The sequence below is a fragment of the Cyclopterus lumpus genome, chromosome 8 (assembly GCF_009769545.1).
Source record: "Cyclopterus lumpus isolate fCycLum1 chromosome 8, fCycLum1.pri, whole genome shotgun sequence".
Classification (NCBI taxonomy): Eukaryota; Metazoa; Chordata; class Actinopteri; order Perciformes; family Cyclopteridae; genus Cyclopterus; species Cyclopterus lumpus.
This window is the reverse complement of record NC_046973.1, coordinates 16,565,590-16,593,398: the sequence shown is the minus strand read 5'-3', so window position 1 is coordinate 16,593,398 and position 27,809 is coordinate 16,565,590. Positions and strand designations below refer to the sequence as shown.

Sequence of the window (27,809 nt, the reverse complement as noted above, 5' to 3'; positions counted from 1 at the left end):
AGCAACATCGATAAATTGTTGTGTTAAAATATGGCAACTTCTACACCAGCTTTTTTTTTTTAAGGTCTGGGTGATAAGAATGTGGAGGCGAGAGACTCATAACTTCTGGATCTCAGTGTGGGAGAAATCCAAGAGCACTGAGTGAGATTAAGGTAAAGAGAAACCCCGACACTGTACATGGAGACGGTGACATTAGACCCTGTTTAAGACTGCAGAGGACGGACAGGACGGACTACAGCTCCACCGGCCTTCACGCTCTACAACTGAAGGAGCGATCGAGTCGTACAGATCACAATCAGAGATTCACAATCGTAACAATTACTGTCCTCGTGCTGTCAGTATAGAAATCCATGATATTCATGCAGTATTAACAAAAGAAACCAAAAATAAGTATTTTTTTCTAAACATAAATAAATTGAATTGCAAGAAGTTGACAAGAATGTCATCTGGCAGTTGATGTTTTTCTTTACATTGTACTGGGATGTAAACAGATTCACTTGTTAGCCTGACTGGCATGGCCCCAAACCCACACTTCAGTTCCCTCTGAACCCCAAATCTGAATGCCCCCTCCCCTCATCTCTCAGTCTGTCCAGTAGCTTCTCTGTGGTAAGATGCGTGTTCAGCGGATGTAGACGTCCCTCCCCCAGTCGTCCTGGTTCTTGTTGCGGCTCATGTTGGCCTCGGTGTCCACGGGGTCCGCGGGGTCCTGGCAGTAACGCTCCCTCAGTTTGGCGCGTCCATGCGGCTGCGTCTGGCTCGGCATCGAAGGGTGGTTGAGGTTCTCCTGGTCCGGCTCGGCGCCTTCGTCTTCCCAGGATGCCTGTCTGCCGTGATGCTGCGCCAGGTGGAGGCGGCTGCCCCCACCGCCTCGGTATGGCTCGGGCTCTTCGTAGGGGTCGGTCTCAATGTCCATGCAGGAGTCGCCAGCCTCGGTGTACGCAGAGTCCCGGCTGCCCTGGGTCTCAGAGTCAAAGGTGTCTTGCCTCGACAGCCCCCGGCCGCTTCCTCCCCTCAGCTGGCCACGAGAGGAGCGCAGGTAGGCTTGCTGCTGCTGCTGCTGCTGCTGCTGCTGCTGAGGTTTTCCTCCCATGTCTGTCTGATAGTCATGCAAGGTGCCGCTCCCGCCGCACTCTGTCAGAGGCCCTTCACGCTTCTGCTCCCCGTGCACCAGGTACGGCCCCTGCAGCCAGCCACAGCCATGCCACACAGCAACCATGCAGAGACACAAACAGCAGAGCAAAAGCAAACCGTCAGTGGTTAGTCAGCGGGGTTAGCAGGAGGCAGGGCGCACAACACGGAGCCACAATGAACAGACAGACCTGCGGTTTTGAAAACGTTAACGTTCATGACTGACAATCCATTCATAACACACGCTGGCTTACGATCAACACAAAACAAACACAGCAATAATTTAATTAGTCAAACCGATTAGTTCCTCTAACTGATCGTTTAAAAATAAATTAATCATGATACCTACCAGCAAACCCCAACACACAAAATAAGTTATTCAACAAGCAGACTCAATATCTAACATTACAGCAGCGCCACCTTCTGGCAGATTGACCTCATGGCAGCAAAAAAGCAGAAATGTCAATCTGACTATTATATGATTATGTAGCACAGGGTGTTGTACTGAAACTATTTTATATTAATCAAGAAATACCAGCAAATGTGAAGTGCAATTGGCTTTTTAGATTCTGTTTTTTTTTTTGAGTATTTGTGTTGCCGTCTCAATAATGATAGTCTCAATAAAAAGGAGATATAAAACATGTTTCAAGCCATTTGGTGCAATATCGTGGCTCGGGTGACATAAATATCCATAACAGTATGCAACTCATCAGAATTGATGTGTAGCCAGTAGTAACTTATGGATAAAGACACAGCTGATTAGTACTCTGCTGTTAAAATGGTTATAAAAAAAAGTTTAAAGGTAGACAGAGTGTTAGTAACAGCCTCCACCAAACTAAGCAATTCTGTTTGAAGAGGCAGGCATGACTTGCTGTTTTCAAGGGCAGTGCCATGGCAACACGGAGGAGGACAGCAAAACTTGATTCAGCCTCCCAAGAAGAAGAAAAAGTGCAGGAGAAAGGAGGCCACCGAGCTAAAGGGGGCATGTTGGGGGGGCAGCAGATATCATTTTACTCTTGATTACAGCGAAATGGAGGGGGCCCCAACAGCAGAGGTGCCTTTTGGGTAACTCCTGAAGTCCAGTGTGGTTTAAGTTGAGCTGCTCTCACAGCTGCAGCGAAGCAAACAGACTGCGTAATCTTTCTTGTTGGGTGCTCTAAAAGCTAGCTGTTCACATGTGTCAATTTGGCTCATTAATATGTCAGGTGTGTTTGTGTGAATATGTTTTTATATACAGCATAAACAGGGTTTGAATGCACTTCTCCTTCAGTGTAAAGAGAGCAGGCTGCTGGGTTGACGTTGAGTTGCCGGAGTCCCCGTCCGCCTTTCTGCTGGACTTCAGAGAGCATGTTCTTCCTCTTTCCCCTCATTGGCTATGGCACTTTCCATGTCGGGCCACATATCCATATTTCTGCGCAGGGAGGTGAGCACCTGTACCTGCAGGTTGGAGACGGGCTCAGGGGAGGCGGCCAGTGCTGCCGTGGCCATTGTACGGTTGAGCAGAGGGTTGGGAGGATTGCTGCTCGGGGGGTGTGTCGCCTTCCAGTACGCCTCCAGGTAGTCAGCCAGGTGTTCGCAGGCGTCCTCCAGCTGGTTCTCATCCAGGATGATGTCAAACAATTCCTGCACATACGAAAAATGCAATATTTGGTGGTTTTACAAAACCAAAATTGATGGGATACTTTTTTCACAAGTTCTATAAAGCGTTCGATCTTTTGTCTCTGAAGTCACAAAGCAGCACTCACAGGTGGGCACTGGGCCAACTTGTCTGCTGCCACCATCTGCACATTGAGGTGTTTAGCCTGAGACTTCCCCCTCGATTTGATGAGCCTCTGGAGGACCTGCAGGGAGACAACAGCACTTTGTCTTCTGAAACAATGTTGTGTGTAAGGGAAGGGAGGCCATTTCAATCCAGGCAACGCATTACAGACTATTAGGACATTGCTAAAAAATAAATACATATTATTAAAAATGTTAATCTTTTAGATTGTAACTCTAAAGGTCATCCCTTGCCATACCTTAGGTGAGGCTATTTTGATATAGACAATGATGGGAGCCAGGGAGGTCTTAGCCAGCTGAGAGGGGTGGTTGATGGTGTCTGCATCCAGAGCGACCAGCTGGAGAGTGCGCGCCAGCTCAAAGATACGCTCAATCTCACTCTGCACCTCCGCTGAAGGCCCAGGACACAGATAAGACACATAAATACAGCGAGACAGCAAAACGATTGCTCAACTACTTTTTCTCTTTGAGAAGATGCAGCACCGTATATATATATCAGCCATAAGTACACAACCAACATGTTTGTACTTTATCATGCATGATTAAGGTTTTTAGAAAAAAACATTTAAAAAGAAAAAAACTGTTCAAAGCGTATGAATTAGATTGGATCACAGTTAAAGTTCCATTCAAGCACAGCTAAATGGAGCAGTGCAGCATCCTCATTCTGTTATCACCTCCCAACATTTACAATGTCTTTCTGAGCTTTTATATTTCAATGGAGGGAGGCACTTAAGAATGAGATGCCCGTTGCACTTGTAATCACTAATAATAAGACCACAATTTCTCACCATGTCAATAAAACAGAAAAAAACCCTCTTAAAACAAATTAGGTGGAACATTAGTTGGTGTTAGCGCTAATGGGCACAGCAGTAATTATTCATCAGGTTGTTATCAGGTGAACCACTCAAATCTGTGGACTGCTGGGGTGTTTTGTTTTCATTGTTCCTCAACTACAACCTATAAGAACGTGTTATTTAGCATTTTGAACACAGTGGTTTTTTTTGTTTGTTTAAATCAGCCTGTTGACGTGTAAGGAGAGAGATTAAAACGGGAAACCAGACGTTTTCCTCGCCTCTCTGGTCAAACGTCAGCGCCTCCGAGCTGTGTGCGCCGCCAACCCAGCAGCAGACAGAGAGATAACGGGGGGGGGCCTCACACGTCTCTCCAGCCTCTCTCCAGCCTCCAGAGGGCCGGGAATTTAAAGCTGGAGAGTGCACAGAGTGATAAGAAACGTGAACTTTAACTCGTGTAAAAGAAATAGCGGGCAAGGTTTCCATTAACCTCAACAAAGACTTGGGACTTTTTCCACAAATTTGGATTTGACTGCAGAGAGAAACTTGCTCCCCGGTCACAGCGAGACGGAGTGCACGAGGCGAGGTCCAGCTTCCATAAAGGCTATCCTTGGGAATGATCGCACACATACAGTATATATGGATAGCTTTATACGTGGGTCACAAAAACGTCTCTGCTCATTCTCGCTCGTCGTTTTTAGAGCAGACACCAGCCGTCCCGCTGCCCTCCCACAGATCTCTTTTGGCTTTGATTTTGTAATTCCTTTCTTTTTGTTCTACCGGCTGTCACACGGAAGCATGAGGAACAGAGAAACTGACAGGCAAGCAGACGGGAAGACAAACGAAGTATGAGCAGATGATGAATATAGTGAGGAGAAAAAGGGGAGGGCGAAGAAGGAGAGAGGCTTCATTGTTTTGTTGCAAGGAGAGCATACATACCCAGTACGTCTGAATCAATAAAGAGTGGAAGAAGAAGATGGGAAGTGGTAGAGAAGGAAGGATGGGTGGTTGAAGGGCAAAAAAGACACGATGAAGAAAGAGAGGAGGCCCGATCAGACTATACAAACATTTCACACTTTCTTTGTATGACCAACCTACATGTTCTCCATCATGGAACTACAGTTTGTCTATGATTTGCAATTCTGTATCCAACTACGCCTCTGCTAAACCAGTCATGTTGATATTGTCATAATTAGCATTTGAATGAAGCAGTTATGGCCTAAAATGTGTTTCAGTTCATCATTAAGTCCAGATGGACATTTGTGTCAAATCGGAAGTCTCGAATCTGATGGCCTACCTGAGATATGACATTCAAAAGACAACCTGAAACACAGTTTGTCCAGTCACAGCTGTGCCACACATTCAATTCATAAATCATGTGTCATGACCAGGATCTTAGCTGAGTATGTCCAAATGACAAAATATCCACATGCTTGTCGATATTTTTCTTCATCGTCTTAACTCCTGCAGCATCACAAAAACACCCTTTTTACGGTTCACCCACATTTTTTAAAATGACGCGTTAATAATCTTTTGTTTGTGTGGAATTGCAAATGCGTTCACTTTTAAGCTGCAAACCAAACGGACTCTAAAAGGACATTAATGAATAGATCTGATCATATACTATATTGTCCTTATCGTCAACAAATCCCATGTAATGTCTATCTATCCATCCATCCATTCATCCATCCATTCATCCATCCATCTATCTATCTATCTATCTGGACACACAAAGCAATAAAGACATGAAACACAGATAGTGAAACGTATTTAAATGGATGTTTAGCAACATGACGTGATGAAATAAATGCTTTCCATTGTCTTTCTCTTTACTGCTGTATTGTTTTTATGCTGTACTTTATCGACTGTCTTATAACAAAAGTAACTGAAGCGCAGACTCAATGGCAGTTGTCTTTGGTTGTGGTTTGTGCGGATCTGAGGCGGCTCTCTGTTGTCTTACCCAGGCTGGAGCGGGTACTCGAGCGCTCAATGATGGTGTGTTTGCTGGGGTTGTTGAGGACTGACCGTTTGGCCAGGGAGATGTCCGCTGTCACTCGTGTGATGGATATCCTGAAATGGACATCCAGTGCACCAGTCGTTACCGGGTTCAGGAAACAGAAAACCAGTTCAAGCAGAGCCTACAGTGCATAATGACTGTGAATAGCAGGTTTTCCTCATTCTTACCTGCCCTCAAACTTGTGTTTCAGAAAGTCAAAGAGTGCTTTCTGCATCATGTCTGTCACCTAAAGACGAAACACCAGGCGTAAGACAAAAAAACAAAACAACTATGGAAGTTAAACAAGCACATGTTGCAAGTTTCTTTTCGTTACCTCATATCCTTTAAGTGACGGCCCGACGAGGATGATAGGTCTCATGGAGGGAACCACATCATAGGGGGGAACATGCTCCATCTGGGCCAGAAAGAAACAGCACCAACATTGGGGTGAGTGAATGCGTCATGTTGCGCCTGAACGTACTCTCAGAAGGGTTTCACAAAGCTCATGCCGATGTACAGTCACGCATAAATCCATATTAACTCAACCCAAAACCTCTCTCTTCCCCTCTGTGAGTGAGCAGATTGATGCATGGTGAGTTTCAGATGCTGGAATCCATTTGTTTCATCTATGAATGTTCGGAGAATTGGGATCAATTCCCCACTGAATAGCACTCTATTTCTTGATCTGCAGTCTCACATAATTAAAGTGTCCATAATTAAACCAGACGCTAGGGTGTCAGATGCTGCTCTAACACATACTTCACACTTTTCTCGTTTTGTTGTGCATCCGCACGAAAGTTATTACTGCCAGTAATTGCTGAATCGTGACTTTTATGCCAAAAATGCACTTTCTTTCTCATTTATGCTTCAACTTTGTTATTTTAAGAAATTCCTGAAGTCCACTTTTACCCATTATAGGTGGAAATCTACAATAATACAACGTTTTCAATGCACGCATCTCTGTCACAGCTCTAACCCATTTACACCCATTTCACTATTTATTGTCTTTGTCCTATTTTCAGAAATCTTTCAGAATATAAAAGAGTCTGTACATACAGTATGTGGCTTTTTTAAGCCATTTACATTCAAAAAATCCCGGAGACACAACACCCTCACACACGACCTATATGGCTGCGGCTGAACTTGAGGCTTATTTGTACATTACGAATCATGAAAGGAATGATTCATCTATAAGGATTCCATAAGCCTTTGTGCTCTTTAGACACAGCCTGTTTTTCAAAGAGATCGAGGGGGTGCTGTATATACCTTGTGAACATTCAAATTGGATGTATTTTTTTTTCTGATCTGTATTTCAAGCACATCCCTTCCTCTTTGTGTGCTCTGCAGCTCTTCAAGCAGGAGATAGTGCTGGAGTGCTCCACTCCATTACATTACATAAAGCAGAGCAACGCTGGCTCATTCCACCTCATTTGTGGAGCTAAAAATATATTTTTTTGTAAAGTTTCCAACCGGCTCTTGTGCCTAAAGGGGCAGAGCTGGAGCGCCGAACAGAACATAAAAGTGCTCATTGGTTTTGAATAACACGAGCGCAGTGCACAACTTAGTGTGTTGAGTAACAGGCAGGATGGTGTACATGATACAGTTCTGGATAATAGCTCAATATTACAGTTTATTGTCCCTCTGTACAATCTGATTCTTCTCAAATACTACAACTACAGTTGCCATGTTTACAGCAAACAAAATACATTTTATATCCGAAAAATAGAGCTACGATACTTAAAAACTTACTACATATATATTTCTTGGACATTATAGGATCCTCTGTCAGGTAAACATTAAAACACATTTGATTCAACGGTATGAGTTTTACTTTTTAATATGCGATTATGAATGACAAAAAAAATGTCTCAGGGCAAATTTGGACCATATCCGATACTACCGTCTTATTTTCCCTCATATTATTACCGAATGCTAATGTTGAGATATTGTTGTTCACATTTATCCTGCAGCCTTGACGTTTAATTCAAATTGTGCAGAGAAGCATAAAAACAGCTGATTGTGGGCTACCGTCACTCAAATTAGACGTCATAAACGCCAGTGAAAGCATGTCAGGATGAGTCACTGTTACACTCTGACTAACAGGGTGCGGGGATGGATCTGCACCTGCACACTGACAGCTGTGATACGAGCTCTGGGGAGATGACAGAGGCGTCACCGTGATTCACAAACGATCCTGTGAATATTATATGCTTTAATGCGTCCTTGGCAACATAAAGGGTGTGAGGAGAATATTCGGTGGACTGGTTTCTCACCACCACAAGAAGGAGCATGTGAGACAACAGAGGGTGAGGAGTAAGAAATTGAAATGTTAGAGGTTAGTTTTGAGAAACAAACCACACTCACCGACTTCTGTTTCTGTTTGGCTGGGCCACCTACAAGTATCATTCCACACAAAAGCCAGAAGAGACAAAGCACAAAACACAAGAGCACATTTGGTTATTGACAGGTTAGGATTAGTGGGGAGAGGAGCTGTTGATGGATTAAAACTGAGTTTACACTGCAGAGTTTACACTGACCGCCAGCAGATCAAAACTCATATGCTGCAGCAGCCATTTCAGAGTGTATCCGTTAGTTCAAGGCCTCTCTGACAAGCACAGAAACAAACATTCAAACATATGTCAGCGTAACCGTCGTGATCCGGAGCCCGAGGGCCAAACAGTGTTAGATTCAGGAACTACAGTAGCAGCAGGGACAGTTCAGTTGTGAGCAGTTAGTGAGAGGGGAAGGGGAGATTAGACCTGACCACATCTTGGACGAGTAAGGGAGCAATGCGGGACGGAGGCTGGCAAGATAAGCGACTTATCCCGGGCCCCTCATGTTACCTTCTTAAAGAAGGGCAGTCGGTGGGCGTTGGCCTGAGGGGATGTTACGCTGCCTGACATGCCCTTGGTGGAGCGAGGGTCACCCTGGAACTCAGGGGGCTCCTCAGCATCCAGGTCGAGTGGGTCAACGTCAAAGGCCACAGTGGACATGTCCACGTGAGCTGATGAGGGGTAAGGGCCAGCGGTGCAGAGAGAGAGAGAGGGGGACAGGAAAGGAAGAAGAGAAGGAAGAGAAAGACAAGGCAAAGTAAAAGAGGATGAGAGAAGAGGAAATAATAGAAGAGCAAAAGCAAAAAGGGAAGAGTAAATAGAAGTACGAATGTGAGATGCATCCAGAAAGAGGCATAGAGGACATTGAAAAAGATGGCATTTACTGAGGTACAAAAAAAGGTGGCATTGTAGGATTTAAACTGGCAACACCATTGACAAGAGTTTTTTTTTCTTTTTTAAAGAACATGCCAGGTTATCACGAAGGACGGCACAGATGTGGGGTATAATAACATGAACAGAGAGAGAAGGTTCAGTGTGACGAGAAAGAAACAACACTTGAAGTGTCGATGTGTGAAGGAGGGGCTGCAGAGGAAACTGGAAGAAAGTAGTAGATGGGAAAGAAGGAATCAAGCTGAGTGGAAAGCTGGGGTTTTCGAATTAAGTGCTTGTCGGGATTATTGTTGGTGATGCACGTGTGATCGTTATGGAGGAGGGGGCCGACGAGGCCTGCAGAGGTGTTTTGTTTTCAAATAGCTTTTCCCTTTCTTGCCTGGAGTTGAGAGATGACAAGATTAATACCACTTGGTCCGATATATACGAGGCTACAGCTGGTTGTCTTTGCTCAGCACAAAGACTGAAAAACAGTGGGAAACAGCCAGTCTGGCTTTGTCAAACAATAACAAAATCTGCCTTCTGGCACCACGAAAGCTAATTTATTGATGCGTTATATCTCATCTGTTTAATCATAACAAAACCAGGACCAGGAGTTTCCCCCTGTGCAAGCTAAACTACAAACTGCCCAAGTATCAAGTATAAAGTCTGGAGCTGCTCTATAGACTGAATGGGAGACGGACTAAGAATGTACATTTTCTTTGTTTTCCCTAAATGAGCTTAATTCTATTAAACTGAGTTCTCTGTTGTGAAACTGAAAATGTGCCTTTTATACTCAGAATATTCAGTGTTGTCTATATAACATCTTTTTCATTGAAGTACCAGGTGTATTACACATATGTGGTTTCTATTATACACGTATTGAGTTCAGTTCAGTGGCTCTATTTGATTAACAAAAAACGTTCAATCTGAATATTTCCCCCATGTTTGCACTTCCACCTCTCCTGCTGTCTCTCTGAATATTGAGAAGCAGCTCTGGGTCGTCTTGGCAAATGGGCGACGCGCACACACACACACACACACACACACACACACACACACACACACACACCAGACATACTTGTCAAGTTTACCGAGTGCAGTCCAGTCTCAGCTCTATTTCAGTCCCGTCCTGTGTGCAAATGACAGACCTAAGACCTCTCTCGCTTCACACAGCAACCCACAGAGGCGCGCCGTGATTCATCATCATGCCTGACTAACTAGCCAATTAAAATCTTCATCTAAATATCAGGCGCCTGTCTCATCTCTTTCTCGCTCCGTCAGGATTGCACCAACACCCACAAAAACCGTCACGATTTTGTCAGTTGGTAGCGAGATCCCCTTGACCTCACCTGTGCCAGGTGGGGTGGGCCTGCGGGTTCCCGTGGCCACGTCCAGACTGGAGCTTCCTCCAGATTTACTGAAAATGGGGGAAAAAAAATAAATTGTGTCGTGAAAGAAAGACAATATGGTAGTTTTACAAAACTGAGTGTGTCATCTTCATATTTGTACACATTTGTTACTGATATTTTATGATACAAGTAAGCAATTGTTAGCTTTCCTCCTGCAAGAGGACACTGATCATCATAGTTTACAGAAGGCAAGCTGCCGTTGTGAGCTTCTGGTAGCATGAAAGAAAAACTACAAAAATGAGTGAAAGAAATGCAGTATTAGGAGTGCTTGCACTGCACATTGTATATCATGATTGTATATACCCATGATTGTAATTTGTGATGCTGACACTGTAGCTGCGCAGGGTTTCCCATGGTTACCTGGAGCTGAGTCGGTTTTGTCTCATCTTCTGCTCCTGCAGCAGACGGGTGTTCTCCAGCTTGACCGGGCTGGGAATGAAGCCCACCTCACAGCCCTCCTTCACCAGACGTCCGATCCACCAGTCATTGTTGTATTTCTGCATACAGAGTGGCAATCGTAACCAATTATATACCAGCATTTTCCTGGATACACACATCATAATTTAACACCGTGTTGAATTCCAAAAATTCCAAATGTATACAATTCTAAATAATTTCCAGTTCTTGGTCAGTGCAAATAAAATGGCATTTTATAGCATTACGGTTTTGGACAAAGTTCCGAACACTATTTGCGTACCATATTTTACACTTTTAGAAGCTTGATGCTAAAGCCTGAAAAAGGTTTTGACAGAAGGAGACAGAAGATGCATAAAACATGATCCCTCAGTGGCTTCCCACCCATCATCACTGCCACTTTTGGTCTTTTTACCCATGACCATCCAGGATAACCACACTTATTCAATCTTTAGTTCAGGCTGAAGTTCATACCTCTTTAATGTGCAAGAAGTCTTTGGCTTCGAAGGATATGGCCATGCCCTGCACAGGAACGTCATCACTGGGACCGGGGTTGTAACCAACATTTGTCCGGACAGCAAAAGCAACCGGTTTGGTCTGGAGCAGTGATGGAAAAGGCGGATATTAATATACAGATGGCAGCACAAGAAAACCCACCCAACTCTGAGTACAGACTCCCCTTGACACTGATGAAGTTTACCAGTGTCACATTACTTAACACCGATGGGAAGACTAGGCAAAATGGATGACTATTAAACTAACACTGTGCAAGATGGATGACATAGCGGAGATAAAGCAGTTGAACTCTGACCTTTGCTTTCTCAAGCGTGGCGAGGGCCTGTCTGTCGGCCTCTTTTCTCAGAGCCTCAGGGTCCTCCTCCAGGGACACGTCTGAGTCTGATGGTCGGCTGGTGTAGGAGTCCGCAGAGCCCTAAAATGCATAGTGAGTTGACATAAAGGTGAGGAGGGGAAAAAGACAACATGTCCATGACTCAACCCTTGAGTGAGCTAAATAGGAGAAGACCGTGTGAAATGAGCTCTATAATGTCTGGGTATGTGTTTGAATGTCCGCTGTCCACAACCCGTCTTCATCTTTAGGTTTTCTGATGTTCTCCTGTTTTCTTTGTCTTGTTTCAAATTCACTTTCCTCGTCTTAAGAGCGGTTGTGGCTCTGCCATTCAATTTATTTGTTGTGAAAAATATCAAGACTGCCTTGAGAAGCCTATAACCTATAGACACAAAAGGGGCCTCGGCCTTCACAATGCATGAAAGCGGACGGAGAGAATACATAACAAGCCGACTTTTCCACTCTACAGCTTCAGTGAGTCTGAGGTGCCGAGTCTTTTTGCACAGGTACAACAGATTTGCTGTGTGGGTGTGTCAAGTAGAGACAGACAGAAGTAGAGAGAGAAAAAAAAGTGGCCTGAGGACTGTTCATAATATTAGGATGGGTATAAATTTCTCATGTAGGGGCTACAGTTTCCAACACATCCAACACTCATGTACGGTAACTTGACTCTGCTGCTGACCCTCATCCAGACACCCATACCACAATAAAAACCAGAGCCTCCTGTGGGCCTGTGGCGCCGGCATACTGTACAGCTCAGCAGAGCCGTACAGTGAGGGAGGCAGCTTGAACTTCTGAAGTGTTTGTGTGTTCAACTTATATAACAATCCCACTTATTCTCTTCTTGCTGTATTTTTTTTTCTGCTGACAAGCTGCCTGGCGCTTTGTAGGAGGTGCTGACAAGAATGCGGACAGCTGAATGTGCTAGGCAGAAGAAGTGAGTCACTAGGTGTGGGCTTTTAAAATAGAGGTGAGAATGCACAAAGATGACATACGCCATATGTAATGATGATGAACAATTCCCTTCACATGAGTAGTCAGACAACGAGTGCACTCATTGAGTATGACAAACATCTCTGGTTGTTTAAACTGTTTCGATATCATTTATTTTTGATAGCTTAGTTTGAAATATAAATTCATATAAATAATGTATTGTAATGTTTTAACCCTTTTTTTATTCATCAATAGTAAAGAAAAATCTGAAATAAAACCTTAAACTAGAAAAACTAAAATGATTGCTGATGAAAGGATAGCTAAACACGTTGATGCTAAACTAAATCAGTGAAGTACTGAGATTTGATCATTAATGCTCAATGACAGTAAAAAGCAAAAATGATGTTCTTTTTAAAAAAGGATGAAAAGAAGTGCTGGCATTCCTTATAAGAATCACCAAGTGCACCTGAAGGTCTAAATATATCCAGAGAGAAAGAAAAGGGTAATATGTCGAAGAGTGAAGCATCTTTGTGGCGTAGTCTGTGAGCATGTGTGTGTGTGATTAATGCTCCTCTACACCTCTGAACGGCGTCCACACATCTCCGTATGATTTCAAACGAAACGCAAACACAAATGTTGATTCTAGCTCAACCACCTGTCGTACCGAGGCGATGTGTGACTTGGCAACAGCACACTAAATGTGGACACTCCCTGTTGCCAAGGCGACGGCTAGCTACTACTCGCGTCCTCCGGCGTCCACAAACCATCCCCACTTCCTGTTTCATTTAATCCAACTCAAACGCTTGCGGCTGTGCGCTCCCATCCCACTCCGGTAGGAGGAATAATCCTCTGAGTGGCATGCAGCATCTAATGAGGACAATAACAGCCGCATCCCACTTACCAGCCGTGAGTCATCTTCTAAACCATACAAGTGCATCCCAACACGGCACACTGACTAAGTGGAGGTTAACAAACCCTCATGGGGGGACCCATGAGAATGTTTTTAGTGGAGAAAAAAAAAAAAAAAAAAGCTGAAATGACGTCTGGAACAACCTGAGACCAAGTGGCTCACTACAACAGGTCGGTGATGCAGCAAAATGTAGAAAGGCAGAGTGGGAGGGATTACTCTTGCTGTGTGTGTCTGTGTGTGTGTGTTGATGGAATGAGCGAGCAACTGAACACACTCCCTCCACCTATTTCTTTCTGACACTCTGCTTCCTTCCCTCTCTTCTTATTCTCCCCTCATGTCATTGGGTTGTGTCTCGAATTTAGCTGCTTGCTTCACTTCACATACGGCTCCTGTTCAAAATAGCTACAGGCCACCTGATGGCGGAGCTTCTTTCCTATTGGCAGTGCCAGACGAGAGACCCTAGCAGTGTCATAGTAACCATCTCTGCAGCTTAATACAGGCAGCCTGTGAGAGCGGCATCTGGAAGGAGATAGACAGAAGATATAGGAATCAAATGGTAAATAAAATACCCTGAAGGCAAATCAACATCGGACGATCTATGATTTTCTCACGCAGTGTGAGCTCAACGCCTGGAGGATAACACAGCAATAACTACATCAGACTAAACATTATGGCCTTTGGGGAGTTTCATTTTTCCCCAAAACTAGAAACTTGTCTATACATCTAGTTGGTAAAAACCAAACTATTCCGTATTGTCAGACCACAGAAGGTTAAGAAAGTGTAAAACACAAGACAGGTGCAGGAGGTGAAGCTCAGTAATCATCCTGAAAATTAACCGACTGTTTCCTCTCCATTTTCTTCACGATGGATGCCACTGTGATGAATATGCACCGCCTTAGCAATTGATATTGGATAAATGGACCGGGGGGGGGGGGGGGGGGGGGGGGGGGGGCAACACAGCACAGGGGGAGTAATGGAATAAGGAGTGAGGGCAGGCCAGCAAGAGAGAGGTGCTTTGAATAATGAGTGTTGAAAAGAGTCACCCTGCAGAAGGGAAATTAGTTGAAATTGTTTCTTCGGATTTAATGGCACCATTAAAAAGGGTTTCAAGAAAAAGGGGACATTTAACCATCTGAGAGCTAACACAGAGTGTGAACCCCTCATTAAAAAGATACAAAATATATATTCATCAGTTCATGTGATAAAAAAATAAAGGAAAAGCGAAACAAATGAAATATAATTGTGTTATTTGCTTTATCTCAGAGTCTCCCCCGTGCCCCATGTCATCAAATATTTCAGAGAAGAACACAACATCTCCTCAGTTGAGGTTCATATGTATCACATCAGAGATTAGTTCAGTGAAGACAAGAGCAGAAAAAGAAAGTTTGAATAAAAAGGGGAAGAAAAGGAGAAATACGTCTCACAAAACAGGCAGACGGAGGCTACAAACGGAGGAATCCCACAGGACAGACTCAGTCACTAAGGCCTGTAAATGGCCATAGTCCTTTATTCACTCACAGCCGAGTCATGGCAACCAGCTGGACAGTGTGGAGATGACGACAAAGATGACTCAGGGACTCAATTCACTAGAAATCCCCATTTTCACATACGAGCAAAAGAGAGAGCAATACCATATCATTTAATGTTGCGTTCACACAAGGAGCTCTAAAATAACGTTGCCTAAATATTTTTTTTTAAGTTATCTTATCAAAGAGTACGAATCTGGCAATGAACACTGGATATTATTCCAGACATGATTTTACAAACGTATTGGTGGATACTCAAAAAGGAAAAAGGTTCAAAACGTGCCTTACCTTGCAGAATGTGAGCTGAAATAATTAATCAATCAGCTGTAAATTATTATTTGTTTTTGATATTTCATTTATAATTTATTTTCAAAGTGAATATTCACTGGTCTTCTTAAAATGCTCTGGGAAAGTGTATAGGACACATTTTGTAATATTTTATTGACATAATTGGCAGATTTATTGATAATGAAACGGTCATTAAGTTAAAAGTTGCAGCCCTAGTATGAAGTGACTGAGGTGAAAGTTAATGGAGCAAACTGTGTTAAACTGTTGTGTATTAAATACAATTTGTATTATTATTATTCATATTTTGTAAAACGGCACGTGATAAACAATCATATGATCTAATCATCACGACTGCTGGACTGATTACTCCATCAATAGTCAATCTACAATTTTAATAATCGCTTGAACAGGATTTGCTGCTTTTCTTTGATTTATGTCATTATAAATTGAATATCTTTGGGTTTTCAACTGTTAGGTGAAATGTAACAAGCAAGACATCACGTTAGAATCTGTGAACTTCCCAGTGATATTTATGTCTCTGTCTTTTCTAGTACTTTACTGACGTAAGAACTGACAGATTAATGTAACCAATAGTTAAAAACAATTGCTAATTGCAGCCCCAATCATCACAATATACTACCAATGAAAATAATAATTGGATTAGCCTGAAATGCAATAATTGCAAACAAAATAAGGGCAAGCCAACAACATAAAAAAAATTACAATAGTAAATCAAACACAGCGAATCTCAATAAAAAGCTAAATGAAGATCCAGCCCAGGCCCCTTTGGGACAGGGGGGCAGCAGTGGAAGGAGCCCCCTGAAATGGCCACTGTGCTGGGACAGCCGGGCAGGCAGCGCACATAGCAGCAGAGGCAACCGGTGGGACTGGGAGTCTAATTAAAAACACAGTGCCTTTCCAGCAGCTGTGGCTCGGCCCAAAATGGAATCACACCGAGAAGAGCAAAGAAAGCCGCAGACCAAGGAGGTAAATCGCCATCGGGACAAGACCGGCGAGTTGCATTCTCCTGTCATATCTCAGAGCGAGAGCGTCTGCTGGAGTTTCAAAACTCGATCCAGATCCACACGCTCACAGAGAAACTCGCACGTGAACTGCCTCCAGTTCAGTCAAACGCAGCAAAAAGCTTATCCAGAGCCTTCTTACCATGACGGGCCTTTGAATCCGCTCCATACCTCGTTTGCCACGCTCGCCACACCAAGGCAAACCAAGGGGGCAACGCCGGAGTCCACAGACAGAGTTATGTGTGTGTGTGTGTGTGTGTGTGTGTGTGTGAGAGAGAGATAGCAGCTACCAGTGTGATCTGTCTGTTAGCTTAACAAGTGCAGAAGAATACATGTGTGTGTGTGTGTGTGTGTGTCAGTGTGCGTGTGTGTGTGTGTGTGTGTGTATGTGTGTGCGTGTATATGATAGTAGAGAGAGCCAGAAATGAGTGCCGTATGTGTGAGACTAGGAGAGCGCTCTCTTAACCTCCAACCCCTTCACACACACACACCCACCCACCCCCCACCTCCACAACCCAGAGGAACGTGAACCTTGTGTAGAGGAAGGGAGCTGAAGCTGACTGGGGGTCGGGTTGCAGGACTTGTGCTACATTTGCAAAGTGGGGAAATATATTTAGCCCTGGCCGGGGTTAGAAACAGGGACATGAACGCACTGAGACCCAGAAGGAGGCTTGGTATGCAGCCGTCAGCCATTCAATGCCCTGACTGACGTGGGAGAGGACTGGGGCAGTGCCCGGGGAAACCCCCCTCCCTTCTCTCTCTCGCTTTTCTTCATTCCTCCCAGCCCCTCTCTCCGCCTCTCCCCCGGAAAAAAAGGGTATCAGAGGAGGGATTAGGGTGAGATGTTGGCCCTGATCATCCAATTTGATTCTGCTCTCGATGATTCAGATACCATGGTCGCATAAACGGCTCCTCAGAATTTACTTTGAAATGTCTTCCACACTCAACAGGTCAGTTTTATTTATGGATATGAGAAGCTTTACTCTCAGTGCAGCCTTGAATTCAAACAAGCCTTTAGTGCATATCATATAGGCTTAATTGTAAACAATTCCAGGTTATAAAACTATACGGACCGAGGACTCATTTTCTTTGGCAAATGTAAAAGAACTAAAACATACCATATCCATATTTGTAATGCCCACATGTCAGCACAAGATGACATGTGGGCTAACTAGCATTAGCGACCCACACTGTTCACTTCCCCGGCTGCACATCTCACAGACAAAGAGAATCTCTCTCACGTCACAGTTTAAGGGAACGTCGCTACGCAAGGCAGCCAATACAGCCAGCGGTGATCTACATTACAGTTAAAATAACCTTTTTGGATAACTTGATTTACACATCACACAGCCCTAACTCACCCGCAAGTGACCCCTGTCAACACATAATATCTAGATGTACACATTTTTACACAGAACAGGGGCAAATGCAAAGATCGATGAGCTCGATAAGAATCTAAATTGGATCATTCATATAATAAACTAAATTAATCCGATTTGTTTTTTATTCAGCACTACAAGGGATTATTAGGTGTAAATATGTACCAATTAGGTGTTTTTTGACAATTTATTTCTTGCGTACTGACTGCAAAAAGTGTATACTATGAACATTAGCATATTGTATGGAATTGGGACAAATAAAAAGTCTGAAAAAGGACGGTCTACAGGGTGTTGCTGGTTTTGGGTGCTGAGTGTGTCCACTAGAGGGCGACCTCTGACACAATGAAAGTGGCTCCTCCATGGCCACACACCTGACCGCCTTCTCCTCTCTTGTAGAAGTATCTGACGACAACACAACCAGCTGGGGAAGAGGAACACATGGAGAGCTGCCAGCGGACCCACCAATGAAGTCCACGTGCAGTCAAACATAGCTGCGACTGGTGCTCTGCTGGGATTCATGTCAGAACTGACAGGACATCTAGACCTTCGAAACCTTTCACGTATGCCAGCTAAACCAAGACACAATCTGGTCTGTGACGCAATTGAGGGGTGAGGGTGGGTTAATAATTGCAACAACAACAAGAAAGTTATACTTAGGAATGAAAACACCTTGTAATTAACACCGCATAATATCTATTTTATACCTTTTTAACTTGAGAAAAGGGGAACAACGTGCAACAAATATCTCCAGACTGATTTCAAGTAGGGGCATCTTTCCCGAATGCACTTTGCAAGCTGCTTCCATGCAGACACAAAATGGTGTCAGCATCCTGTTTTGAAAATGATTGCCTTCACGCAAATTACGGTTCAATTTCCAGGGATTCTTGCATGCAAGTACAACATTTACTTTGATTCGTCAAACGTGTTAAAATTAACGCAAGAGCACATTTCTCCTGTTTAGGGCATAAGGGGCATTGCAGATTATGGCTGGCACAATCTCTGGGGAAATAATTGCCCAAATGGGTTTAAATTGAGTAACTGATTTCTTATGAGGTCTTGTTTGCTGTATGCCAATCCTCCACATTTTAGTTTGAATTAATCAAATATACAAAGCTAGAGATAGGAAGGAAAACACTAAAGGTATTTTTTCAGACATATCTAAGGCATTTGAAACAGTTAATTATCATATTCTTCTTCAGAAGCTTTAACATCTTTGAATATGAAACAATGCACTGTTTAGGTTCACCAGATAGACAGCAGTTGGTATCCTATAATGGAGCCAACTGACCCTTCACTAGGCTCTGCCCCCTGCTGCTGCTCCATCAAGCTGTCAGAGCTACCATTCAGCCAACACTGTCACTAACTGCGAGAAGAGAAGCAGACATAAGGGTCCACAATATGCATCTGAACAATATATCCAGGATGTCAAAACTGATTTAGCAGCAAAAACAGGTAAAAAAAAAAATAAAGATAGAAGCTAAAGCCTAAAGAGATCGCAGTGTAAATGTGAACAACCACACCACCTGGCAATCGAGACAGGACCCTGGTCCGAGCTGGTTCATGCTGCACCGGGATTGGCCAGTCTGCATTCAAGGACTTAGCAAAGTGTAAATTCTCCTACCACAAAGCTCAATCCGTTTGCCCTTATAATCTTTCATGTATTAATTACCTTCCCAACGTCTCAGACAAACTGTTTAAAATTGTATTTGCAGATGACACAACTTGGTTTATGTACAACTAGCTATAACTTAGCATCTTTGTTGGTCTTAAATAAGGGATTTTTAACTCCTTGTATTGACAAAAAGTAATCGATAACATCCCCATAAGTTATTTACATACTACACAATGTATTGGCATTCTGCTGGATGTATCCCTATCTTGGAACCCTCAGGGCAATAACCACAGCATGGCCAAGAGTATGAGAATACTAGGCAAATCCCGTTGCTTGATCGACACTCAGGTAGTCCTTATTTCATATTATTTAATGGTTTTAATTATTGTAATATAGCTAGAGTTAGCTACCCAATCACACCCAAAGTAAGCCCATATATAACATATATATATATATATATATATATATATATATATATATATATATATATATATATGTGTGTGTGTGTGTGTGTGTGTGTGGAGTGAGCCTGCACTTACGTAGGTGTGTGTGAGACTGTAAATCCTGTACAGAAATATGCTTTGGGTTGTTCAAAGGGAGACTAAAAAAGGCTACATGTACTAAATGTTGTTTATTATAAAACATAAAGGGCAGCTGTGACTCAGGAGGTAGAGCCTCCTTCTAAATCGGAAGATCGGCAGTTCGATCCCCGGCTTCTCTGCATGTTCAAGTATCTTTGAAACTGAACCCCCAAATACTGCCGAAAGCTGCCATGGAAACCAGGCCATCTCTACCATGTTTGTGTGTGTGAAAGATTAGATTAGATCCCGATGAGCAGTTGGCACCTTGTATGGCAGCCTCTGCCATCAGTATATGAATGGGTGAATGTTGACATGTGTACAGCCCTTTGCGATGTATACATGCAATTTCTAAGATGGCAAATTAAAATTTGAACAACATCATACACAGTACCTATTGTATGCAGCAGTAGCAGACATGTTTTTGTTGAACTCAACACACAAACCAGCACTGCACAAACACGTAGGCTGCCCCCCCCCCCCCCGACACACACACACACACACACACACACACACACACGCACACAAACCCATCTAAACATCCTCTCCTTCGTCTCTCCATCCCACTGTGCCTGCACAGAGGGAGATTCAGTGGCCCGGTTGCCATGGAAACCAGGCCGAGTGTAACAGCCAGCTCTACTGTTGGCTGATTGTGGCTCTTGTGTATTTGTGTGTGTGCGTGTGTGTGTGTGTGTGTGTGTGCGTGTGCGTGTGCGTGTGGTGAATGAGGCTGCACTTGCGTAGGTGTGTGTGAGACTGTAAAGCCTATACAGGGCTCTGCTTTGCGTTGTTCAAGGGGAGGCTAAAAAAGGCTATATGACCAAAATCTATAGGGCACCCGAGCGCTTTTTTGTCTGATGCCCAATGTTGTAATCCTAAAATGGTTTGCGATATTTCATTCCTGTTAACGTAACACTCAGATACTTCATTAGTTACTAAATCCATTTTTGGTTTATGTGCATTATTTTTAAGTATTTAAAAAACGCCAGCTCCTTCCTCTGCTGGCCTTGACGAGAGAAATGCTGAGACAGGAGAGGACATTTATCCGAGGACGCGTTAAATCATGAGTTCCTTATACAGTGCGAGTGATTATGAATCCCGCCTAACCTGCAGGCCTCAGTTCACGTGGTCCTCCAGCAGGCAGAGTCACAGCGTTAATGAAGGACAAGGCAGTGGGAAGGGTGATGTGTGTAGGCGAGGATGCAGCTAACCTTTAGAAACCACATGAGAGTTCAGCTCCGTGTTCACCAACAACGACTGGATTCTTTTTTTTCTTCATTTTTTGGCTAAAGCAAACACCCGTACTGAACAAGTAAATGTCATCCAGTAAAAGGGGCAAATCATTTCCTCTCACAAATGAAGAGTTCAGACACAGGCACTCGTTTACCTGCCACACAGCGTGACTTGGAGAAATGTCATGTCCAGACAGGAGTGCGGCGCGGGGTCGCGAGCGTAACCCCAGCCACCGAAACTCCCGGAGGAGAGGAAGTGTTTCTGTCTGACCGAGAGAGTCTTCTCGACCCATTCTTAGCCCCAAAAAATTATGCTGGACTACTGACAGGTCTTATTAGTTCTTTCCGACAGAGCCAAATCGGATGCATCTTCACCTTCAGACCAGAGTTTTACACCTGGGGACTAATAATTACCGTCGGAGTCCCTGGAGGAATCTCTGATGATGTCTGTCAGCTCCAACTCTGTGACAATAAAGCAAGCTGTGTAGCTGTAGTCGCAGGGGTTTTGCTGTTGTTATCAGGGATGTTATCAACGCCATTTCAGTGTGTGAGATACAGCACCATATGTGGGCTGCCTGTGACACACAGGTCAAGAGAGAGAAGGATACACCTTTCAAGAAAAGTACAAAAAAAAAGATTATACCTATTTGTTAAGCCTTCTGTGTGCATGCTTCTGAATGCATTACACTCAAAATATAAACCTCATATCGAAGATTTGCTCCTGGAATTTTTGCGATGTGAAATTAATCAATTATCAAAATGATTACTTCCATCGTGATCTACTAATCGATTAATTATCTAATCGTTTCAGCTGATGTAAAAGTTAACATTTGAGAGAAATTAAAAGTCATAAATAATGCATGGAGGCGCTTAATTACCAGTGTTGAAAGACCTCACTTTGACTCCATTAAACATTCGTATGAGGTCTTCATTAAATAAAATTAAGCCGAGACTCAGTCTAGCACCTGGATTAGTGGTCTGGAGGAAGGATTAAGTGTGAAATGTTACCTGTCGGACAAAGCTGTTTGAGGTGGTGTCAGAGGAGGTGCTTCCATCCGAGCGCTTGAATCGGCTCTTCCTCTTGCCGTACTTCCCCTGGAAATTAAAAGGTTGGAGGGTGAGGGAGAGGAGAAATTGGAAAGAAGGAGAAAAACACAAAAAGTTTAATTGAGTTGCTCCATAATAACTTATCGTGGCATATCTCATAGGAAACCTTGTTTCCGGGGGGGGGAGCATGACAGCAGTTAACATTTGGCGTAGCATTTGTAAAAGCTTCTGAATATGATCAGGCAGTCAGATGGAACCAGAGATCAAGCAGCACGAGTCCCAGACTTGGAGAGGAAGTGGACCGGAGTAAATGTGTCCAGTGTGTCCGGGAGCAGCCTTCATTACTCGTCGTCATGTTGTGATGCAAACTGGGGCCTTGTAATCTGATTGGCAGACCCCTAGCAAATGGCACCTACGGGTTGAGCAGAGGCCACACGTTGCATTATGAGACCACCCTGCCCACATTGCCATGGTTACACAATGCCGACTAATCACATTTGCAGAATGCTCATCAGGAGGCCGATTGTGTTGTTCTTTTAGCATTTTAAAAAACAACTGCGAACTGCTGAGATAATGCTTAGAAATAAAGATCCAACATTGACGTACAAAATGTGGCCCTGCGATAGACTGGCAGCCTGTCCCCCAACGTCAGCCGGGACCGGTTTATCCACAACCAAGCTCCCAATGCTCTAACCTGCAGACACATCCTGTACACCTATGTCAACATTGAATATTACCAAGCAGCTGCTTCCAACCTGTCCACAGGTCTGTGTACGGTTGTTGCAAGGAAAGATTCCGTGACCGGATAACATATCTCGCCAACAGTGATGCCTCCTCGACCAAGTGTTTCATTATCACTTCCACATCGTGTTCGACAGAGCCGGCCGAGGCCCTGACATGACTGACGCCGCCCCGCCTGACACATAAAAACACACCGCTGACCGAGAGGTTTCCGGTGTTAAAACGATAAAAAGACAAATCAGTTTTGAGCTCAGGAGTTTGTGTGAATACATTTTAAACCTCCTGGCGGGCAAGAAGAAATATCCAGCCCGGTGCTCCATGCTTGATCTACTGCTGCGGATGGATCGGATGAACACACTAGCAGGATGGTCCACAGCAAACCAACAAGCAAGTAGTTAGTGGCTTTTAATATTGAACTTGAGGCGATGATGCTTGTGAAAAGATGGAACTGAGCGGCTGTACTTGGGGTCCCAACCGATACTAAATAGATGACATCACTGCTGGCAAAGGTTTCTACTACACTCAAACGTTATTCTGTATTATTCATGCGTTGTCCTACAAATGTCGAGCAACGCATGTTCAGTTCCACTTGTTTCATGCGTACAGACTTTTCAAAATAAACATCCGTCTTCACAGGAAACCACTTGGTTAGGTTCCCTCAAGGACGTTGTCGGTCTCACTACTTCCTGGTGCAATGGTTTAAGTAAAGCTACAGGCAGTGTATGAGAACAGCCTGTGTACTGACAAGAAAATGCCATGTGCGCTGATGACTATGTAAAAACATACTATAAGATGCGAGTTATTTTGTGTATCTTTACTGTAAACATGTAAAAAAGAAGAAAGAAAAAAAGATATAGTCACATTTTCCACCACATATCGAGGTATTCTTTTAAGGTAAATACATTTTTTACACCAAAAAAATAAATAACTAGGGGTGCACCAATCCGACTTTTTCAGTTATGATACCGATACCTGGGCTTTGGGTATCAACCAATACCAAGTACCGATCCCCTACCATCTTTAATTAATAAGCTCTATGCCTCATTGTGTGGAAGTTTAATGTCTAAGGCAGCGCCAGGTTTGACTTAAACATTGCTTTTTTGTAACAACTAAATATAAAGATATAAATGTACTAAATCGTGAAAGTTATCCGGTATGGGATTGTGTTTGTGGATTGGGTAGAGGACAAGGAGAAAAGTCGGTTTGAGTCTTAAAAACAAAATAGACCTTCTACCGCAATAACTAAACAAGAATAAGAACTACCTTAGCTGGCTGGACTTAACGGTTCAAAATACACCAAAAGTTTACCCTGGAAACTCCCAATACTGTCATGGGGGAGTGGGTGAAGCCACCTGTCAGGAACGTAGATGCCTCCAATTGCCCCGCCCCCCTACTGTACATTGACTGTTGTTGCGTAATGTAATCCGTCCTCCTGTTTATACCGGCCTTCAATGGACCCCCTCCTTATGCTCTCTCGATGTACGTGATCGGGAACAAAATCAACTGTGCTCATTTTGTGCAATCCTTCTTGTTATTTACAATTCATTGCAGCTCAACAGCTAAACGCAAAGATTACATTTTAAACTAAAATCATCATAAGTTCGCTCATATAAGCTTCAGACTGATAGTTTTGTCCTGTTTCATATATTGAATGTGCATTCGGAAGGGATCTTTTAATGGCCAGTAGGGACACAAGGAATGATTACAGCAAGCACACATATGTTTCAATGTTTTCATGGGCACCTGTCTATTGATTTAGGACAGACTCGATCAATAGTAAATATATACTTTAAGAATGTAGCTAGTATGTAAAGATCCCATTTACACCTGGCAAAGATCTGATCACATGTGAACCAGACCTCCTCCAGAGGTCAACAAGCCAATCCAATCACATTCTGATTGCCATCCATTCTGCAGTCGCATTAAGTGTTTCACCTCATCGGGATATCCATACAAATCTCGGGTGTAAAAGGGGCCTTACTCACCATCCTAATTGCTAAGATCTGAGGGAGCAACATGACTCCAACAGGTTGTAAACACGCCGGTTTGCCAGAATGCACTAAACAGATAAAGACCATGATCCTGAACATGCAGGCAGCCATGAAACAAAAGCATTGCAGACTCTCAACATCCTCTATCTTCTGAATCCCAATCAGGAAGAAGACTCTGTGTGCCAAAGTGTAAAAGCAGTCGTTTGAAGCTATGGTGCGTTTCAGCCTCCATCAAGCTGCTTAACTCCGATAACTCTTGTGCAATAAATACACTTCAGCACTTTAGTCTGCTTGTAAAATGTCTCTCACTCTATGCTTCAACAGGATTTCACGATTTCTTACTGAGAACAGATGTTAGCACTGTCCCCTGCCCATATCTGTATAAACAAAGTCTTAATTCAGTTATGTGTTCTGAACCACATTCACAAGAGGCTAAAACAGAGACATAGGTTAAATGATCTATTATCCAAAGCGCTGTAAAAGGAAGTAAGCAACTCTGCAAAACCTGAATGTTGACAATACATAGTTCAAGACATCAATAGTATGTTCACCTTCCTTTTCATTTGCAAATAGGTAACTTAGATAACCTGATTAGACTGTGGATGTTTGTCCTGCTTGAGCTGTTGCTGGGCCACCAGACATCCCAGCAGTTAGACTGGCAAATAAAATGCACCATCGAATTGAACACAACATTGTGTTTCTTTATAGGACGTTCTGGTGATGGCGGCAGGGCCAAACTTATATTCACAAGTTCACAATTACGTTTAAACGTCATGTGTGTGGGTGCAGGTGTTCAGAGGGGTCTCTCCCGTCGGAGCCACGATGGGCCGAGTTCCCGTCACCAAAGGGCAGGGAAATGCCAGAGGAAGTAGGGAGGGAAGGCTTCCTGTTGGTAAACATCCTCCCAGATTAAGTGTGTAATTAAAAAGGGTGGTGTGTGTGTGTGCGTGTGTGTGTGTGTGTGTGTATATGTGTGTGTGTGTGTGTGCGTGTGTGTGTGAGCAGGGGGCTCTAAACTAGAAAAGCAAGGAGCGTGGAGGGTGAAGGGTGGTGAGTTGCGCGATGTAACGACTGTAAAATGTAAACCAAAATACACTACTTCACCCACCACGCTGCATACATTCTGCTCAGAGAGATCCACAGATTGTAGATCAGTGGATCTACAATCTGACGGCGGTCAACAGGCACAATCTATAATCCGAGCGACCCTCCCCTTGGATCTGTTCTACGGTCTCCTTCCAGGATATTGGAAATGCGTTTCCCTGCTTGTCAGAGTTATGAATACATATACAAGCATGACCTGATACAGGTCTGCATGAACGTTATATCTAATTGATCAGAGGTGTCACACACACACACACACAAACACACACACACCGTTCCCCCGCTGCCTGGCACAAGGAGGGGGGTCCATCTGTTTCTCACCAGAGCCTCGCAGCAGATAAAGATATGATTTCTAAAAACAGATCGGACGAGGTGAGATGGTGAGAGCAGGGTGGAGATAGTGGGACATTCAAAGTGGATGCACAGGGAATCTGGAGAGCTGGGCAGGAAGAGAGAGGAGCTGGGAGGAGTGGGAGTAAAAAAAGGAGATAGCAGGACTTGGCATTGTTTGAAGCGTTGGTTGTCTATGACAGGGTGTTTCTTTTTTCCCTTCTCCAGAGAGACAATAACTGAGCTCAGTGTGGGTGTGCTGTTCTAGATATTCTCCTCCTTTTTTTCTTCATCCATTTAAACTGTTATGACTAAACATGCCCACAGCGTCATGTCGCTTCCTCACAGCCACAGCCTGTAACTGTAAAAAAAAATAGTGACACCAACGAAAGTTTATGGATAAAATTGTAATCCTCCAAGATTGAAAAAAAAAACGGATCTGTTGTCAGATGCGAGACTATAAAAAATAAATTAAAAAAATAAAACAAATGAATTACTTTCATGTAAGGTTTTGAAAACTTTGCCTCGTATTTTTTTATTATTTTTTTGCAATTCGTGCTAATAATAAAAAAAACATCTCTCCTCCAGCAAGACACGTCCGCCTTTAGTGTGTCGTCTACTTGCTTAATTAATGATTAATTGAACAAAGGCGTGGTTTTCATAAGGACCCAATGAGGGACAGCAAAACAAGCGTTATATTATATCCTCACATAACCGGTTACATATATGGAGACGTATCAAAAACCAACACTACAGGCTCAGGGTGGCATTATACATCACAATCATCAACAACTACAACCTATCATCCATTTCTGATTTCTCTTTAAGAGGAGGAAGACATTCAGATCCAATACCAGCGCGTCAGACTCCCGGAGGCACATTCGGAGACTTAATTGCCGAACAACCTGTTAATCTCCAGAAGTGAAGCCGCTCCGCTGTCACCGCATTTACTATAAATACATAAATGTCCACGCACGTCTCTGGATTCGTCGGTTATGATTTCTCTGCTTTTCTTCCGTGTTCTGGTGCTCGCCTCCTACCTGTGTGTGTGGATGATGGTCGAACATGTCCATTTGGATCTCCTGGGTTGAGGTCGAAGGCGTCCTGGACATACTACTTTTCTGTACCATTGATTTAACTTTTTTTTAAATCTATTTTCAGTTTCGAGTGTTTATGAAGGTGTCAACAGACTCATCTTCTTCTTATTTTTTTTATTTTTTTAAAGGAGGGTGAAGCCGCTGATGTATCTGAGCTGGCTGGTAAAATAATGGCAACAGCTGCCTCCTTCCAGCCTATAAGCGTTACACACTGGCGCACCAGGCTTTAACGCCGGAGTCAAGTCGACGGAATGACGCGGCGACACATCCGGTTCGTGTTTTCAAAATAAGATATTTGGCAAATTAAACTGAATAGTGTGGCAGCCGGGAGACGTAATCAATCGTTTTTCTTAAAACCACCACAAGAAATCATAAGCCTACTTGTGTTTTTGAAATGGGCAGGGCCTCGATAGACGATATGAATATCTCAGTACTTTCTCTACCTTTTG

At 43.5% G+C, this 27,809-nt stretch overlaps 1 protein-coding gene across 1 annotated transcript; it reads right to left on the bottom strand.

The window, feature by feature from the left end:
* Positions 1-15: 15 nt before the first annotated feature.
* cacnb1 (calcium channel, voltage-dependent, beta 1 subunit) lies at positions 16-27,573 on the bottom strand. Its single transcript, XM_034540076.1, has 14 exons — positions 27,304-27,573; positions 22,059-22,145; positions 11,535-11,654; positions 11,198-11,320; positions 10,670-10,806; positions 10,250-10,317; positions 8,059-8,087; positions 6,029-6,109; positions 5,883-5,941; positions 5,659-5,768; positions 3,147-3,298; positions 2,874-2,969; positions 2,566-2,751; positions 16-1,180 (listed from the first exon to the last, which is right to left on the bottom strand). The coding sequence occupies exons 1-14, from the start codon at positions 27,391-27,393 to the stop codon at positions 620-622; spliced, it is 1,899 nt and encodes a 632-aa protein (XP_034395967.1). The 5' UTR covers positions 27,394-27,573; the 3' UTR covers positions 16-619.
* Between the last annotated feature and the right edge of the window lie 236 nt (positions 27,574-27,809).